This window comes from Pan troglodytes, chromosome 13, assembly GCF_028858775.2.
Source record: "Pan troglodytes isolate AG18354 chromosome 13, NHGRI_mPanTro3-v2.0_pri, whole genome shotgun sequence".
NCBI classification, from domain to species: Eukaryota; Metazoa; Chordata; class Mammalia; order Primates; family Hominidae; genus Pan; species Pan troglodytes.
Genome location: NC_072411.2, coordinates 98,057,406 through 98,074,577, shown reverse-complemented (window position 1 = coordinate 98,074,577; position 17,172 = coordinate 98,057,406). Strand labels below are relative to the sequence as shown.

Genomic DNA, 17,172 nt, shown 5'->3' with positions numbered 1-17,172 from the left:
CCCTCAGTGTCTCCTGGCCTGCTCATGTGGACTATGACCCTCCATGAAGCAATCCAGTTAACCTTGAGCTTTTGCCAAGAATCTGAAACTCCTTCTAAACACCTCGGAACTGCTGGGACTAGTTCTTTTGGCATCAGGTTGGCAGCTGCTAAACGTAGTACACCTTTATATCTGTTGGTTATTGCCTGTGGAGTAAACCCTTGAGGCAATCTTTTTTTTCTTAAGTGCTTTTTGCTTCTAATTGGCTGACTGAACCCCCTAGTACTTTACTGACTTTCAACGCTTATCACTGTACCCTTAGGCTATGAAACAAAACTACATCTTCAACCCATTCTCAGAACTCTATTCTTATCTCCAGGTCTTTAATGAAATTTGTCTCTCCCTCAAGCCTATTTCTGTTTAGGCTTTTCCATTCTTCCAAGTTTGGGATATGGGGTCTGCAACATGTATCTTCTGTTTTCCACTATGAATTCTTACCAATCTTAGGCTCATAGCATCTCCTCTCCTTGACTCAGCTTCATTCATTGAAGACATTGGCTCACAGTTCTCCCCTACACTATGCTACTTCAGCATCCATGGGAACAGCCATAGCTTGAGGAACTTAGTTCCTTGACCTTCCATGGCAAAGTCCTTTACTTCAGTCCCCACTTCTGTGGCCACACTGGGGACATTCTCAACACCTGGAATAGCTCTACTTCTGAAATCACAGAGACAATACCCTCACTGCTTCACTTTGTGTTTTGAGAGTTAGTTTCTCCCACTATGTCACCCTTTCTGAGACCCTCTCCATCCCATTCCCTTTCTCCACAGTTAACAGTCCTTTCTTCCTCTACTCATTATTTTAGTTTCTGTGATTTTTTATTTCAACTTCACTCTTATCAGATTCTCTATTCTCATGCTCTGTTCTCCTGTTATACCAGCCTGGGAAAGACACTGTGTGTTTGTCTTCTCTGAAGCTAAGTCTGGTCTGTTGAAGACCTTTGGAGAGTGGTGCAGAGCCAAGTGGATAGTGGCTGGTGCTGATTAAGAGGCTTCAACTTCAGCTGAGCTTTTCCTCTATTTCTTTAATCACTTTTGTTCTCTCTCCATTTCTGCCACATAGTCATTGAAACTTCTTCCTCCTCAAATTTTTGACCATCCCCCGCCTCCTACCTTTCTTCTCGTTCTTGAAAGGTGATTTTGCTTTCTATACCACAGAAAAAATAAAATTCATTTTTTTGGGGGGGGATGTCCCCAACTACACACAAGCAAGCTTTAAACACCCACATTTCCACTCATCCTTCCTTCCTTCTTCCTTTTACAAGGCGTGCTTATAAGATCTCTCCATCTGAAATTAATCCTATCTCCTTTTACTTTTTCCTCTATCTTCATCTTCTCCTTTCCTATTTGCATTTAAACACAAACAAAACTTTCCTATTTGAAAAAATATAGTGCCTCTCTCCCTGAATCCATTCAGTCCCCAGTCTATCTCTCTTATTCATAACCTAAACTTTCTGAAGATTGTCTATTCTGGCAGTCTCCCTCCTTTCACTCTTCAGCCACTGGAATCTGGCCCCAAATCCTCCCACTGCATTGTACTGAAACTCCTTTGCCATGTTCACCAATGACTTCCTTGGCACTCTATCCAATGGATACGTTTAAATCCTTAGATTACATATTGTCAGAAGCTTTTGATACTGTTCTCTATATTCTTTTTCCTGAAATATTGTTTTTCTTTGTTTCTATGATTCTATATTCTGAGTTCCCTGTTATATCTAGCTACTTTTTCTCGATTTTCTTTGCAGGATCCCCCTCTATCCAATTCATAAAGATTGGTAGTGTTTAGGTTTTAGTTTTTTCTTTACTAGGTTCCTTTCTGTTCTGTCCCTACATACTCCTTGAACCATTTCATGTATGCTCATGGATTCAGATGTCATTTATATGTAAGCCTCAGATCCATGTCCTTAGCCCAGGAATTATCTTCTGAGCTCTGACCAATATGTGCAGTGTCTACCAGCCACATACACACTTCCATGTCCTATAGATATCTCACACTCAATCTGCCCAATGCTGGACTTATCACTTTCTCTGTAAAGCCTGTTTATTCTCCTCCTTTTTCTTACTCAGTGAACGATACCACTATCCATTCAGGTATCCAAAGCAGTAAAATGATCCTCAACCTTTTACCTTTAAACATCCACATCTTAAGTCATCTCCCACATATCTCTTGAATGTGTCCACTCCATTCCTACTGTCATTGGCTCAGTTCCAGCCATCCTCATCCCTCACTATACTCTTGTAATAGTCTTCTAACAGGTTTCTCTGTTACCGCCAGTCCCACCTACCTCCTATCCCTCTACCATGCTGAAATTAGGGTGATTTCTGTAAAATGGGAATATGATCTTGTCATTTTTCCTTCTTTATTTTTTGGTTTCAGTTTTCCTCCTCTTACTTTAAGGATATTTAAAACAAATTTCTAAAATTATGGTAAAACATATATAACATAAAATTTATCATTCTAACCATTGTCAAGTGTACGATTTAGTGGCATGAAGTCCATTCACATTGTGGTGCAACCATCACCATCATTCGTCTTCAAATTTTTTTTCATCTTGCATAATTGAAACTCTGTACCCATTAAACATTAATTCCTCATTCCCTTTCTTGGCTCTCCCTCTCCCAGTCCCTGGCAACCACCATTCTAATTTCTTTCTATATACATTTGGTTATACTCTATGTATTTCAGATGAGTGGAATCATACAGTATTTTTTTCTTTTGTGACTGGCTAATTTCAGTTATAATGTCTTCAAGGTTTATCCATGTTGCAGCAGATGTAGCAGTGTATCAGAATTTCCTTCCTTTTTAAAAAGCTGAATGTGTATGCTACATTTTGTTTATGCATTTGTCTATCAAGGGACATTTGGGTTGCTTCACCTTTTGACTATGGTGAATAATGCTGCTATAAATATGAGCATATATATACATATATATATGTATGTATGTTTGTGTCCCAGCTTTCACTTCTTTAGGTTTATACCAGAAGTGGAATTGTTGGATCATAACATATTTCTATTTTAATTTTTGGAGGAACTGCCATATTGTTTTCCATACCAGCTGCACCATTTTACATTCCCACCAGTGGTGCACAAGAGTTCCAATTTCTCTACATCCTCATTAACACTTGTTAATATTCTGTACATTAATCCCTCATCAGATTTGCAAATATCTCCTTCCATTCTGTGGACTTTTTTTTTTTTTTTTTTTTTTTTTGAGACGGAGTATTGCTGTGTCGCCCAGGCTGGTGTGCAGTGGTGTGATGTCGGCTCACTGCAACCTCCACCTCCTGGGTTCATGCCATTCTCCTGCCTCAGCCTCCCAAGTAGTTGGGACTACAGGTGCCCACCACCACACCCGGCTAATTTTTTGTGTGTGTTTTTAGTAGAGATAGGGTTTCACCATGTTAGGCGGGATGGTCTCGATCTCCTGACCTCGTGATCTGCCTGCCTCGGCCTCCCAAAGTGCTGGGATTACAAGCGTGAGCCAACGCACCCGGCCTGTGTGGATTGTCTTTTTACTGATGAGAGTATTCTTTGATGCACAAAGGTTTTTTATTCTGATGCAGCCGAATTGTCTATTTTTTCCTTGTCGTTTTGGTGTCATGTCCAAGAAATCACTGCCAAATCCAATGTCGTGAAGCGATTCTTCTAAGTTTTCTTCTAAGAGTTTTATAGTTTAAGACCTTACAGTTACATCTTTGATCAATTTTGAGATAATTTTGTATATGATGTTTTTAGGTAAAGGTCCAACTGCATTTTTTTCCGTATATGGACATTTAGTTTCCCCAGCATCATTTGTTGAAAATAAATTGTTAAGGTCACTATAGTTTTGTAGTAAGTTCTGAAATCAAGAAGTGTGAGTACTCCAACTTTGTTCTTTAATTTCAAGATTGTTTTGGCTATTTATGACCCCTTGGGGTTCCTCGTTAATTTCGGGATGGAATTCTGCCATTTCTTAGCATAAAACTTTTCAGTGGAGGTCAGTTGCTTTTGACATCCAAACTCCTGCCCTTTTATAGGGTCCTTTAAGATATACCACCTGCTTATCACCTCAGCTTCATCTCTAGACTGGCTCCAATCCCCTTTATCCAAACCTACTCGTCGACCTCTCAGAACCATTTTCACTGCTTCCAACAGCTATGCTCTCTTGTCTCAGGCCTTTGTATGTGACCTGCTTTTTGCCCGGCATTCTTTGCCTGGCATTTCTTCTTCCTTCACATTTCAGCTTCCACATCCCTTCCATACCCTCCATGAGAAAATTAGTTGGTGCTTTATGTTCTTACTCTGAGGACTGCCATTCTTAGCACCGTCTCCACTACACGGTAAGTGCTTGGCTTGGACACCCCCCAGCCTGTGGCGAATGGATGTCTTGGTCACATTTGTGCTTAGCACACCACTTTTCATGTAGTAAACCATCTGTGAATGTTGGTTTCAAAATTGTTGGGAGGTTCCTTTACTGGTATTCTTCCAAAGGATAGTTTTCTGGAGTGTGGGAAGAGTCAACAGCACAGGGGTTGGAAGCACATGAATAATGAAAGGTGTTTACTGGATCCTGCCTCGCATTACTCCACTCGCCCACATTAGCAATGAAATCTGTAATCATTTCATTCCAGTGTTTCTCCGAGACCTCTGAGGGGTTAAGGCAGCAGTCCTGGGCATCCGGCTCATTTAGAAGGAGGGTGCGGAAGTGTGAGGATCTACTTCAGTAATCAGAGGATATTGGAGGAGACCCACCCAGTGTCTTTGGTTATTCAACGCACACCTTAGACCTCACAACACTAGCAGAAGCGCCCCAGAAAGCTCCTCTTGCGGGAGCGCGCGCCAGCTTCCGGGTCCAGCCCCAGAAGGAACAGATGACCGGAAATGGAACCTGCGCGGGCCCGTTGCTTAGCAACAAACGCTGCCCGGACGCTAGACGGCTCTGGTTCGGAGGGAGCTAAGACCTCTGCAAGTCCCGGGGCCCTGCCTCTATCGTCCTAGGGGTTCCGCGGGCAGGAGCGACCCAGAAGCGCCGGTGAGGCCAGCGCGTCCTCGCAGCCATGAGCAGTGAGCAGGTGAGAGGGCTGCTCTTTGCCAGGCTCGCCGCCAGCCGCGACGCTTCCCAGGCGTTTCGGAAGTGGTGGAAGCCCCTCCTGCCTAGCGAACTCCCCAGCTGTGACTCCGCGGTGTACAGCTTCCTTCACCCCACTTGTGGCCTGGGTTACTGAGCGCTTTCCGTGAATGCCCTTATAAGTTCCCTTCCCAGCTGTTTGCCCTTGGTCGTCATAACAACCAAACCTAGCCGCCTAGCGGCGCGCCAGCAGGGGGAGCCACAGCCCAGAGCACCCCCAGAGTGCTAATGGGGGTGTGCTTGGGTGAGAGGCGGCTCTGCGAGGAGTTGCAGCGGGTTTGGGTTCTAGGGTGGGAATCGAAGCCAACTCCTAGCCGTGTGACTTTGGACCAATCTCTTAGTCTTTGTAAGCCGTAGTTCTCCCACCTCTTATGCAGAGCAGGGGAAACATCAGAACAACTTTTCTTCTTTTTGAGGTTGTTGTCAATTTCAAATTAGATACCATGCCATACCATAACTATACAATATTATACTATACATGAAAGGCCTTGGTAAGTGACATATGGCACTTCTTAAGATGATATTCCATGGTATGTGATAAAAGATGCACTTTGCAATAGCTGCTTTTCTTTCTCTTTTTTCTCGTTTTTTTCCTTTCTGTCTTTCTCTCCTTTTTCTTCTTTCTAAGAATTCTTTATTGAACTTAAGAGCAACTAACAGAAAGGCAGAACAATGGTCAGTCGTCTTAATATCAGCACGGAATGGGAAGATATTAAACGTGGTCATTATTCTGGCTAGCTAGAAAATAACTCTAGCTTTCTACGTAGTGATGAATAAGGAAAAGGACTCTATAAACCTCTTGGAAGAAAAACAGTTGTTTTTAAGCCTGCAAATTTCATTTAGCTTTTAAACAATATTAAACGGTAATTATTTTTTTATTGCTTTATAATGCTTTTTTCGGTAGTGTTAGAATTTATTGTGGAAACAGTATTAAAACAGATTTAGTCTCCTATCCATTGAGTTGTACATTACTAACAGAACTATGTGAAGATCCTGATTGGTTAGTTCATCAAATAAGTAATTAATACCTGAAATGCTCAAGAAAATTTGGTTTGAACCTTTTTAAAAAAATAATTTAAGAACTAAGAAATGGACACTGATTCATATGCTAAAGTATAATTAGTATTGGTATTAATAATAAAAGAGTAAATGAGCAAGCAAAAAACAAAAAGAATTCAGATACAAGTAACCAAAAACACTGAGCAATTGTTTAATAGATCTTACTAGTTTTTTTCTACATGATATTAATGTAATCAGATTTAAAAAATAACATTTGTTATCGTCACCATTATTATATATTGAGCAGCTTCTTTGCTTGTTGCCCAAATTAGTCTTCGGCCAGATCTTGAACCATATTCTACGTTGTTAGAGTTTAAAATACACTTTTACCACATTTCCAATGGTATTTCTCAATAGCTGTTTTTCACAATTCCCCTAACTTACCCATCTACAACCAAAAAGTATCCACAAAAAACCCACCAGCCGTTAAGTTCTAAATTTTGCTTCATCTTTATAAAAGTGATGTTGGGAAATGACACCCTAGTCTCTCACTCCCCCTCCAGAAAGGTTGTGATTTATTGAAGAGGCAGCGGGATCTTAAAAGAATGGACATGATTTCCATTTTCCACTTACTATTTTTGAACAGCAGAGGGCCCTCTATCACTGTTTTGGTTGATTTGTAATTTAAAAACTAATCTTGAGAATTTCATTTATGCTAATTTAGAGTGTAGCTTTCCTTTGGAAGGATGAAAGTTTTTATATTTTAACCTAAAACAAACAGAATGGATTAAACTTCTGGAAATGCCATTTTTTATGTGACATTTACTTGTGTATTCATTCAGTTTGAGAAAGTGAGCAGGTGGTAAAATCGTATTTGCTGAAGGAGATTTTAACATATTCATCTCATTAGTGGAAGGTTGAGAGTGACATGGAATTCTTCAGGAATAGCAGTCTGGGCTTTTCTCTTAAATTAGGCATTTAGAAGAAATGTAAATCTTTTGCAATTGCTCATTTCATTTTTAAAATGAGTTAAAACTTTAAAAGGCATTTTTAGTATCAGTTGAAAAACTTTGAGAGGTTTAGAGGCACAAATATCCGAAGACCAGGAAGCTCCCCATGGATATACTACAGATTGTGGGCAGAGAAGAGGAAAAAGCTGTCAGTCTTTTTCTACCCCAGCACTTTTTCTAGTTATGGAATCAAGTAATTTGTGTTTACATGATGTGATGCTCATTCCATTTTCCTTCATCATGTTTTTGAAATGTCATTGCTTAAAAAGGGGAAAGAATGAAAAAAGTTGGATATGAGACCAACAGCATGGTGATAACTTTAACAACCAGAACTCAAACATGTGACAACTGACAACTATATTTAAATCAGTACTACTAAATTTTGAGAGGTTATTGTTGATTTAACCAGACACATTTATAGATTCTAGTCATTTGATCAGGAGGGTTAATACTTGGGCTATCCCAGGTTTATGACATCTCTTCCAGCAGTCAAGTAGGTGAAAATCAGTGAAGTAAAAACAAAATGCAAAGCCAGACTATTTAAGGAAGACCCAGACTCCTTAGCAATTTTAATTTTAGAATGTAAAATTATATTAGTCAGGATCCCAACAGAAAACAGATGGCATACTCAAAAGGACTTAACTGAAGAACATTTATAAAAAGACCATTTGTAGAGGTGTTGGTAAGGTTAAAAACTAATCTTGAGAATTTCATTTATGCTAATTTAGAGTGTAGTTTTCCTTTGGAAGCATGAAAGGTAAGGTTAAGGGAACCACGAGGGATGAAGAGACACTCAAGGATTAACAGCAGTAGGACAGTAGGATGCCATTACCATGGCTAGGCCTGATGGGTCATTGAAACTGAACATTATTCTCAGACCCTGATGAGTGCTAGACACTTGGAATGGTAGCTTCCTGACAGGAGCTGAGGTCTGGAAGAATTCAGCCACTATCAGAACAACAGGGAACAGGGAAGACTAGGAAACAAATATCCTAAACTTTCTGCCCTCCTGCTCTTCAGTCTCCTCCTGGTGCCTTTTTTGGATAATTCCTATTAGAAGTCAGAGAACTGAAGGCACAGATGATGTCCATCTGTAGAATTCAGCCTCCCAGGCACAGAGCAGGAAGAAGAGGGTAAAGAATTGATCTGAGGCAGAGCACAACCATCACAGACATTATTATAAATGGATGCAATCTTCATAGTTCCCTGTCCATAAATCAGTTGGATTAACAGTTGTTGAGTTCCTATGATGAATTTTTCATTTAAAATATTTATACCTAAGAATAAGTCTAAAAAAGACATATGACACCCTTATGAAGACTACTACAAAATGTTTCTGAAGGATATGCTCCCAGAATCTGAATAAGTAAAGAAATACATTGTGCTCAAAAGAGAGAAGAGTCAGTATTCAATGTGTTTCTATCATTGTCCTAAAAAATTTCATGCAGTGTAGATCCTAAATTTCACATGGTAGAAAAAAGGTCAAGATTGTTTATGATAATTTTTAAGAAAGGTAAAGTGGAGGGAATTGCCCTACAGATATCAAGACCTATCAGGAATCATAGTAAATTAGGCAATATAATATAAATTTTTTTACAGATAATAAACCAATGGAATTAAAGGGACAAAACAGAGATGCACATGTATATTTATGTTACATATACACACATATGTGTGTATATATGAGATACATGCCTAAGAACTGTGTGTGTTTATACTAAAATACATGCCCAAGGAGTTCACTGAGACATCTTTTGTAATAGAGAAACATTGGAAATAAGTTAAATGTTCATTCGCTAGAGAATGGAATGGATACGTTGTACTATGCTCACAGAGTACTATACAGCTGTGAAAATCATTGAGAAACGTATTAATGGGGATACATTTCAAAAATGTAATATTAAAAAGCATGTTGCAGAAGGATACAAATTGTGTGATGGCATTTATATAAAATTTAAAATCATGTAGTAACAATATCTTAGGTTGTTTGACAATCATATGTAGTAATAAGTGTAGTAAAAATTTGCATAGGAATGATAAACACAAAATTCCAGGATGGCAAAGAGTTGGGTTGAAGATACATAAGTGTTCATGATGCTATTTTCTGTATGTTTGAAATATTTCCTAATTTTAAAGAGAATAAGACGTGAGTAAATATAGTCTGCACAGACAATCTTGGTACAGGAAACATAAATTAATTGGGTGATAATTGGAGTGAAAAGCACAATTAAAGAAGGTTTTGTTTTTCTTTTATATTTATTTATTTAATTAATTAATATATTTATTTATTTTGAGACAGAGTCTCACTCTGTCACCTAGGCTGGAGTGCAGTGGCACGATCTTGGCTCACTGCATCCTCCACCTCCCGGGTTCACGCCATTCTCCTGCCTCAGCCTCCTGAGTAGCTGGGACTACAGGCACCCGCCACTACGCCCAGCTAATTTTTGTATTTTTGGTAGAGATGGGATTTCACCATATTGGCCAGGCTGGTCTCAAATTCCTGACGTTATGATCCGCCTGCCTCAGCCTCCCAAAGTGCTGCGATTACAGGCATGAGCCACCGCGCCTGGCCTCCTTTCTTTTTAAAAATAAACATTCTTGGAGCTTCCAGATAGCTGAACAGAAAATCTTGAGCCAGGAGGCATGGCAGCCAAACCCAAGCTCTACTACTTTCATGTCAGGGGCAGGGTGGAGTCAGTCCCCTGGCTGCTGGCTGCAGCTGGAATAGAGTTTGAAGAAGAATTTATTGAAACAAGATAATAATATGAAAAGTTGCAGAAGGATAGACGCCTGCATTTTGGCCAAGTGCCTTTGGTTGAAATTGATGGAATGATGCTGACACTGACTACAGCCATCCTCAGCTATCTTGCTGCTAAGTACAATGTCTGTGGAAAGGACCTGAAGGAGAGAGTCGGGATCAACATGTGTGCTGAGGGCACCCTGGACCTGATGATGATGATGGCGCTGGCCCACTGAGGAAAAAGAGGAGAACCTTGCTCAGTTGTGAAGAAAGCTAAAACCCAGTACTTGGCCATCTTTGAAAAGATTTTGAAAGACCATGGAGAGGATCTTCTTGTTGGCAACAAATTCAGTTGGGCAGACATGCAACTGTTAGAAGCTGTTCTAATGGTAGAAGAACTCAATGCTTCTGTTCTTTCTGACTTCCCTCTGTTGAAGGCGTTTTAAACAGGAATCAGCAACATCCCCAGAATTAAGAAATTCCTGCAACCTGGGAGTCAGAGGAAGCCACTCCCTGATACCCAATATGTTGAACTAGTTAGAAACATTCTGCAGTTCTAGTGGCAGCAGGTCACATGATGGCAAGAATTAACGATCCAACCACAGTATCAGCACATGCCTTCTGTAGTGGATAATAGAAGCAAACTGTAGATCCTAGGAGGAAAGTGTCTGAAAAGAACCAACCTGGCCAGGCGTGGTGGCTTATGCCTGTAATCCCAGCACTTTGGGAGGCTGAGGCGGGCGGATCACCTGAGGTCAGGAGTTCGAGACCAGCCTGGCTAACGTAGCGAAACCCCATCTGTACTCAAAATACAAAAATTAGCCAGTGTGGTGGCACACGCCTGTAATCCTAGCTACTCGGGAGGCTTAGGCAGGAGAATGGCTTGAACCCAGGAGGTGGAGGTTGCAGTGAGCCGAGATTGCGCCACTGCACTACAGCCTGGGCGATGGAATGAGACTCTGTGTCAAACAAACAAAAAACAAAAACGAAACCATGCTGCCATTAACAGCAAATGTTGATTAAATATAACATTAAAACAAAAATAAAAATAAACATTCTTTATTTGAATGTTGATGGGAGTTCTGTAGCATAAAGGGAGGCATTGCTAATTCAAGGAAGAAGGGGGATTATCAGAAAAGCACTGTCTTCAATAAAGTGAAAGGAGATGGAGGGATTGGCCTGTGATCGTAGGGGCGATAGTGTCCCCAACTGCTTGTAGATGAAGGATAGAAGAACAATGAAGGTGTGATCGTAAGTAGGTCTGTAGACTTAGTTACAGGAAGATGGAGGCATTCTCAAGTACTAAAATGATGATGTGTGAGAAACTCTGGAGATAGGTCATTACAAAACTTAGGACACCAAATTTATTAGAAAATCTCAAAAGTTTTCAATGTCTGAGATTACTAATCATGCACTTAAAGTGAATCCAATAGGACTGGAGATGTGATTTTCCTCAGTAATATATACCTACTTGGGTACAAGCATAGAGAAGGTAAGTAGTTGAATTCCAATGGGATTATGGTTTAGTTAAGTATGTGCCAGAGGGAGTTGAGGGTATTTGATAGGGTGTAGTTGTGACTATGGACTGTAGAATCTAAATTGGGCAAGGAGGAAGAGAAGGTATGAGGGAGCAGATGGATACTGAGAAGGAGCTTAGATATTAGAGGTCTCAGTCAAAACAAAGAAATATAGGAGGGCATCAGATCGTACTTGCTGGGAGCAGAGGATGTGGTGGTCAGAGAAAAGAATGTTTTAAAATCAAGATTTCACAAGAGCTGCCATATTTAGTGATAAGATCCTAGAGGGGTTGCCATGAAAGTCGTTGGCAGAGATGAAGTGGAAGACAAGGTTACAGATGAGGAGGTTAAGTAACTAAGAGACTAGGCTGTTAGGTAGATTTAGTCACATGTATATTTTTAAGTCACTGAGACTGATGACCAAGAGTAGAAGCTCTTTTTATTGTAAGTAAGTACGATGGAACTCAAACTTCAAAAAATAAAACAGATTTTTTATGGTTTACTGAACTGGGAAATCCAAGAGAGTGGACATCAGAATAGATTCAGGTATGTAATGGACACATGATATAATAAGGATTCTTTCTCCTTTCCTCTTCCCTTTCTTTCTTGATCCCCCATTCTTTTTCTCCACCCCGATCTCTCTTTCCACTCTCCACTTTCTTTCCAGTTCCTTAGACCATGGTTACAGTAATAATGGATATTGTGAGATGTTGGATGCAGGATATATGTTCTAGGTAAAGCTCAAAGGGTTTGCTACTGAATTAAATGTGTGATATGAGAAAAAGGGAGGAATCAAGGATGGTACCAGGGATTTTAGCTTAAATAATGGTGTTAATGGTGATGCCATTTACTGAGTTTAAGAAAATATGGGGAAGTTCTGGTAGGGTTTGTGGGAGTTTATTGATCAAACAATATTTTGGACACATTAAGTTAGAGATGTCTATTTGACCTCTGAGTGGAGAGGGCAAAAATCAAATATAGGAGTGGGGAACTTAGGATAAAGGTTAATACTGGGGAGATAAATTTGGGAGATTCCAGTATATGGGTAATATTTAAAATATTTGGGCTGGATGGGGTCAATTAGAAAGGAAACATACCTGAGGATTGAGGGATGTCTGTCACACGAAGATCAGAAAATGAGAAGGAACAGGAGAAATAAGATCAAGAGATCTATTATACATCATGATGACTAGACTTCATAAAAATATATCCTTGAAAACTGCTATTAGAGTAGATTTTAAGTGCTCGTACCACAAAAAATAAGTATGTGGGGTAATGCATATGTTAATTAGCTTGATTTAGCCATTCTACGATTTATACATATATCAAAACACCACCTTGTCCATAAATGTATACAATTTTTATTTGTAAATTTAAAAATGAACTTTAAAAAATGAGAATGAATTGGCAATGAAAAGTTTAAGTGTTCACAGAGTTAGGAAGAGTATAAAATATATAATCATTCTGGAAATTGAGTGAAGACAGTATTCAGGAAGGAGACAGTGATCAACTGTGTCAAAATACTGTTAAAAGATTGAGTAAAATGAGGCCTGAGAATTTACCACAGGACTTGGCATTGTGGAGGTAATCAGAGCTCTGGATGAGAGGTATGCAAGGAATAAATACTTCACTGGAGAACATTCTGGAGAAATTGGGAGCAGAAAAATCGGGCAATTGCTAGAGGGAATATAGGATTAAGGCTGATACTTTTTCTGATGGGATTTTAACATGTTTGCATACTAGTGAAAATAATAGGGAGAGAACAAAAGGCACATTAGAGAGAGTTTCAAATTGCTGCAGCAAAAACAATGTCCTTTAGTAGTTGACTGAAAAATGTATTAAAGGCGAAGTGATAGAAATAAAAGTAAATACCACCTTGGCCTCTATAAGGGAAACAACACCAGAGGTAAGCAGAAAATCTTTAGACTGAGAGAGAAAAGAGATTATCTGTGAATGGAGGACATAGACATTGAAAATAAACCTCATTATTTTGGAAAAGAGAGTTTGGGGGATAATGGACAGACTGCAAGTAGATATTTTGAATATTCTGCTCCAAGCCATCTCTCTTTATTGAATGGAAATGTAGTTTTTTTGTTTGTTTGTTTTTGTTTTTCTTTTTTTTGAGACAGTGTCTCTCTCTGTTGCCCAGGCTGGAGTGCAGTGGCGCAATCTCGGCTCACTGCAAGCTCTGCCTCCTGGGTTCACACCATTCTCCTGCCTCAGCCTCCTGAGTAGCTAGGACTACAGGCGCCTGCCACCACACCCAGCTAACTGTTTTTTGTATTTTTAGTACAGATGGGGTTTCACCGTGTTAGCCAGGATGGTTTCGATCTCCTGACCTCGTGATCCGCCCACCTCGGCCTCCCAAAGTGCTGGGATTACAGGCATGAGCCACTGCGCCCAGCCAGAAACATAGTTTTAACATTAACCAGAATGTTAAGAGAGCAGAGACTCTCTGTTCGAAGAGAAGAGCCATCCCTTCCCCCAAAGCCTTTAGATTTAAGACCTCATGGGAGAAGGTGTGGCTGTGGCCCAGTGGGTGGACAAACATTTGCTGAGGAGATGCAGGTCTGGGCTAGGAGGAGAAAACCACCTGCTGGGATCCTGAAAGTTTGAAAGGAAGTCTCCCTCTGTGATGTAAGTGAAACTTGTGGAAAGCTGCCCACAGGGATGCTGGCGAAACTTGCTGGAGGGTGTCTGCCTCTGAGTTAGCCTCACACCACAGATTGACAAGGTTGCTGACTGCTGGCAGCCACACCATGGGAGCTATGAGAAAAAGCACTGGAATCAGGATGAAAGCCTCTTCCTCTTACAGTGCTTCTTGGCACCCATGATAATATGCTGGTTGTCAAAGGAGAAATGTTATAATGTCCTGTTACATATCCCAAAGGAGGGCAAAAAAGGCAGATTTGGAACTGAGGCAATACATTGACAAGTGGCCAGAAGCACAACTCATATTATCTGCTTTATAGATCAAATTGTCATTTTCAACAAATGCTTCTTCTCACTTAGACAAAACTTCTACCATGGAATTATTCTCTACTGCAAAGGAGATTAGCCCCTTTCTCTTAAGGTTACTGCTAAGAGGTTCAAATGTTACTTATGGCAGCTTGCGGGGGGAAAAACCAGAATACATATTCACCTTAGGAAGTAGACCATTCTAGGAAAAAAAATGAAGTTTTAGTTATAGAGAAGGGAGGTGGGGCCAAGTAAGTTTTGAATAAATTAGATTCAGACAGACTTCCAGAAGATATGCCCAATTCCCCATTAAATTGTCTTGGAACCCTCATGAAAAATCAATTGCCCATAAAAGTCTGGGTTTATTTCTGAACTCCTAATTCTATTCCCTTGATCTCTGTTTATCCTTATGCTAGAGCAATGCAGTCTTTATTACTGTAGTTTTGTAGTAAGTCGTAAAATCTCGAAGTGTGAGTCTGCCAAATTTGTTCCTCTTTTTCAAGATTGTTTGATTCTTCTTGATACATTTCCATGTTAATTTTATGATCAATTTGTTAATTTCTACAAGAAAGGAAGCTGGGATTTTGATAGGGATTATGTTCCATCTGTAGAATATTTTCAGGGTGTATTGCATCTTAACAATATTAGTCTCCCAATCCATGAACATGGGTTGTCCTTTTATTTATCAAGAACTTTAATTTTTTTCAATAATGTTTTATGGTTTCGTTGTATAGGTCTTACACTTCTTTTGTTAAATTTATTCTTAAGTCTTTTATTCCATTTCATGCAATTGTAAATGGAATTGTCTCAATTTCAATTTTGTATAAATACAATTATATTAAATACAATTGATTTTTCGAATACGTGTTATTACTGTTTTATTATAAGGGATACAAATCAGGAAAAAACATGTGGAGAGACACATGGGGAGAGGCCTGGGAGAGTCCTGGGTGCGGAGCTTCCATGTCCTCTCCCTGTGGAATTGGGATGCATCGCCCTCCTGGCGTATCCTATATACATTTGATGTTTGTGTGTTGATCTTGTATCCTGCAACCTAGCTGGATACAAGAACTCATTGACTAGCTTTAATATTTTTTGATGAATTATTTAAGATTTTCTGTATATAAGATCATGCCATTTGTACAGTATGTTTTAGAATATTTTGGATGATGTGTGCTTACAATAAACACTGTAAAATTTGGTTGAGTGAATCAATTTTAGCATTAACGGAGTAAACAGTTTTGTTTTTTCATGTTTTTCATACAGGATAAATCGGCCAGCAAAGAAAAATCCAAGAAACCAGTAAGATTTCTACCACAACTGTCTATGGTAATTTACCAATATACCATCATACTTCATTCCTTTATGATAATGTTTGTTTACTACTTTTCAAGCTTGAAAGTAAGTTACTGAATTTCTGATTTTAAATTTTGTACAATTTTAAATTCCATTTGATTCTTTTCTGATGGAGGAATTCTATGAGGTAGATAGGAAGAATAATATCAATAAAATAACTATAGGCTGTAATTTTCAGGTATGTACAGGATGGTTGGGTCCAGGTTAGATTTTACAGAATAAAATTTGCTGTCTAGGTATGTTGAGTTTAATGCTGTTGAGTTAAACTATTATAACTTCTACAGAAGTTGAGTTTAAGTGGAGTTTCAATTCAAATATTATTTGTTTTGAAACATTTTAAGAGCTCAGCATGAACTGTGTAATGGAATTTGGACTGCTTTATGCAGAGTTGATTCCTAATGTTTTGAAATAAACTTGGATGAAAATTTTAAGTGTATGATCTTGGACATTTCAAGTACATGTTTTAATTGTGTACTTATTCATATTAATAATACCAAGATTACCAAAAGTTCTACAAAATAGAATCAAAACATTTTTTTTAGTTCTGCAAATATTTATCTTGTTTCTAGTTTATAAGTAAACCTGAAATGAAATAGACATTTTCTCTTTTAAAAAATTTGACAAATTCTAAAATTGAAAAAAGGTATTAGCTTTTTTGGCATGTTAAATTTAAATTTACTTGCTGAATAAATATTCAGTGGCTGAGTTGAATAATCTCTTCTAGTCAGCAAGGCATGTAATTGTCTAAAATGCTTTCGTTGGCTGATTTAAAACCTTATATTGTGCTCATATTTGACTGGCTCTTGTAATTTTCCTTCCGTATCCTTTGAGTTTTATGTCTTTTAAAAGAAATTAGATTTTTAAGAGGTATTTAAAAACATTCATTTATTTAAAAATTTTTATTTGAATATTAAAGTTTGTTCCTGGCTGTAAGTTCTTCAGCAGTAATTGAGACATAGAGTGATTTTAATTACGGACCTTCGGGCTTCTAGAGGTGAACCCTGTAGTTGAAACTGGCACTGGTGGCTCTCAGCCCCTGTGAGCTGGTGACCTGATTCTCACCCTTTCTGCACACCTCATTCATATCCCTCCCACAAGTCTTAAATCTTTTATGGAACAAGATTAGAGTTGAACTATGAAAGAGCAAATGGAAAGATGAAAGAGCACTGACTTACATGTTTTCCTAGCCTATTTTCCTGTGCACAAGTTATCTGAAACAAGGACTTGTGTGCAGGTAGTGTATTTGAGACGCAATAATAAGAGACTGAGGAGAGTAAAAGTAGGAAGAAGGAAAGGCCACACAACCATGGGCTATCAAGTTGATTAGCACAGTAGGCAACTGGTATGTCCTGCCATGACCTTTGAGCTTATAGAATGCTTCCTGGAATTGATCACCTGAGGAGGGTCAAGGAATAGCATTTATCTGTCATCTTTCATCCTGTATTG

At 39.0% G+C, this 17,172-nt stretch overlaps 1 protein-coding gene and 1 pseudogene across 8 annotated transcripts in view; both read left to right on the top strand.

Annotated features, from left to right (window-relative positions):
* The window catches only part of DNAH7 (dynein axonemal heavy chain 7), a 393,327-nt gene that overhangs the window by 59,088 nt on the left and 317,067 nt on the right, over positions 1-17,172 (top strand). For all 8 annotated transcript variants that reach the window (XM_054679168.2, XM_054679169.2, XM_054679172.2 and 5 more), the window contains one exon: positions 15,637-15,699. In XM_054679168.2, coding sequence (XP_054535143.1) covers positions 15,637-15,699 — 63 coding nt within the window. The remainder of the gene's footprint in view (positions 1-15,636; positions 15,700-17,172) is intronic.
* LOC129143324 (glutathione S-transferase A4-like) lies at positions 9,799-10,566 on the top strand (annotated as a pseudogene).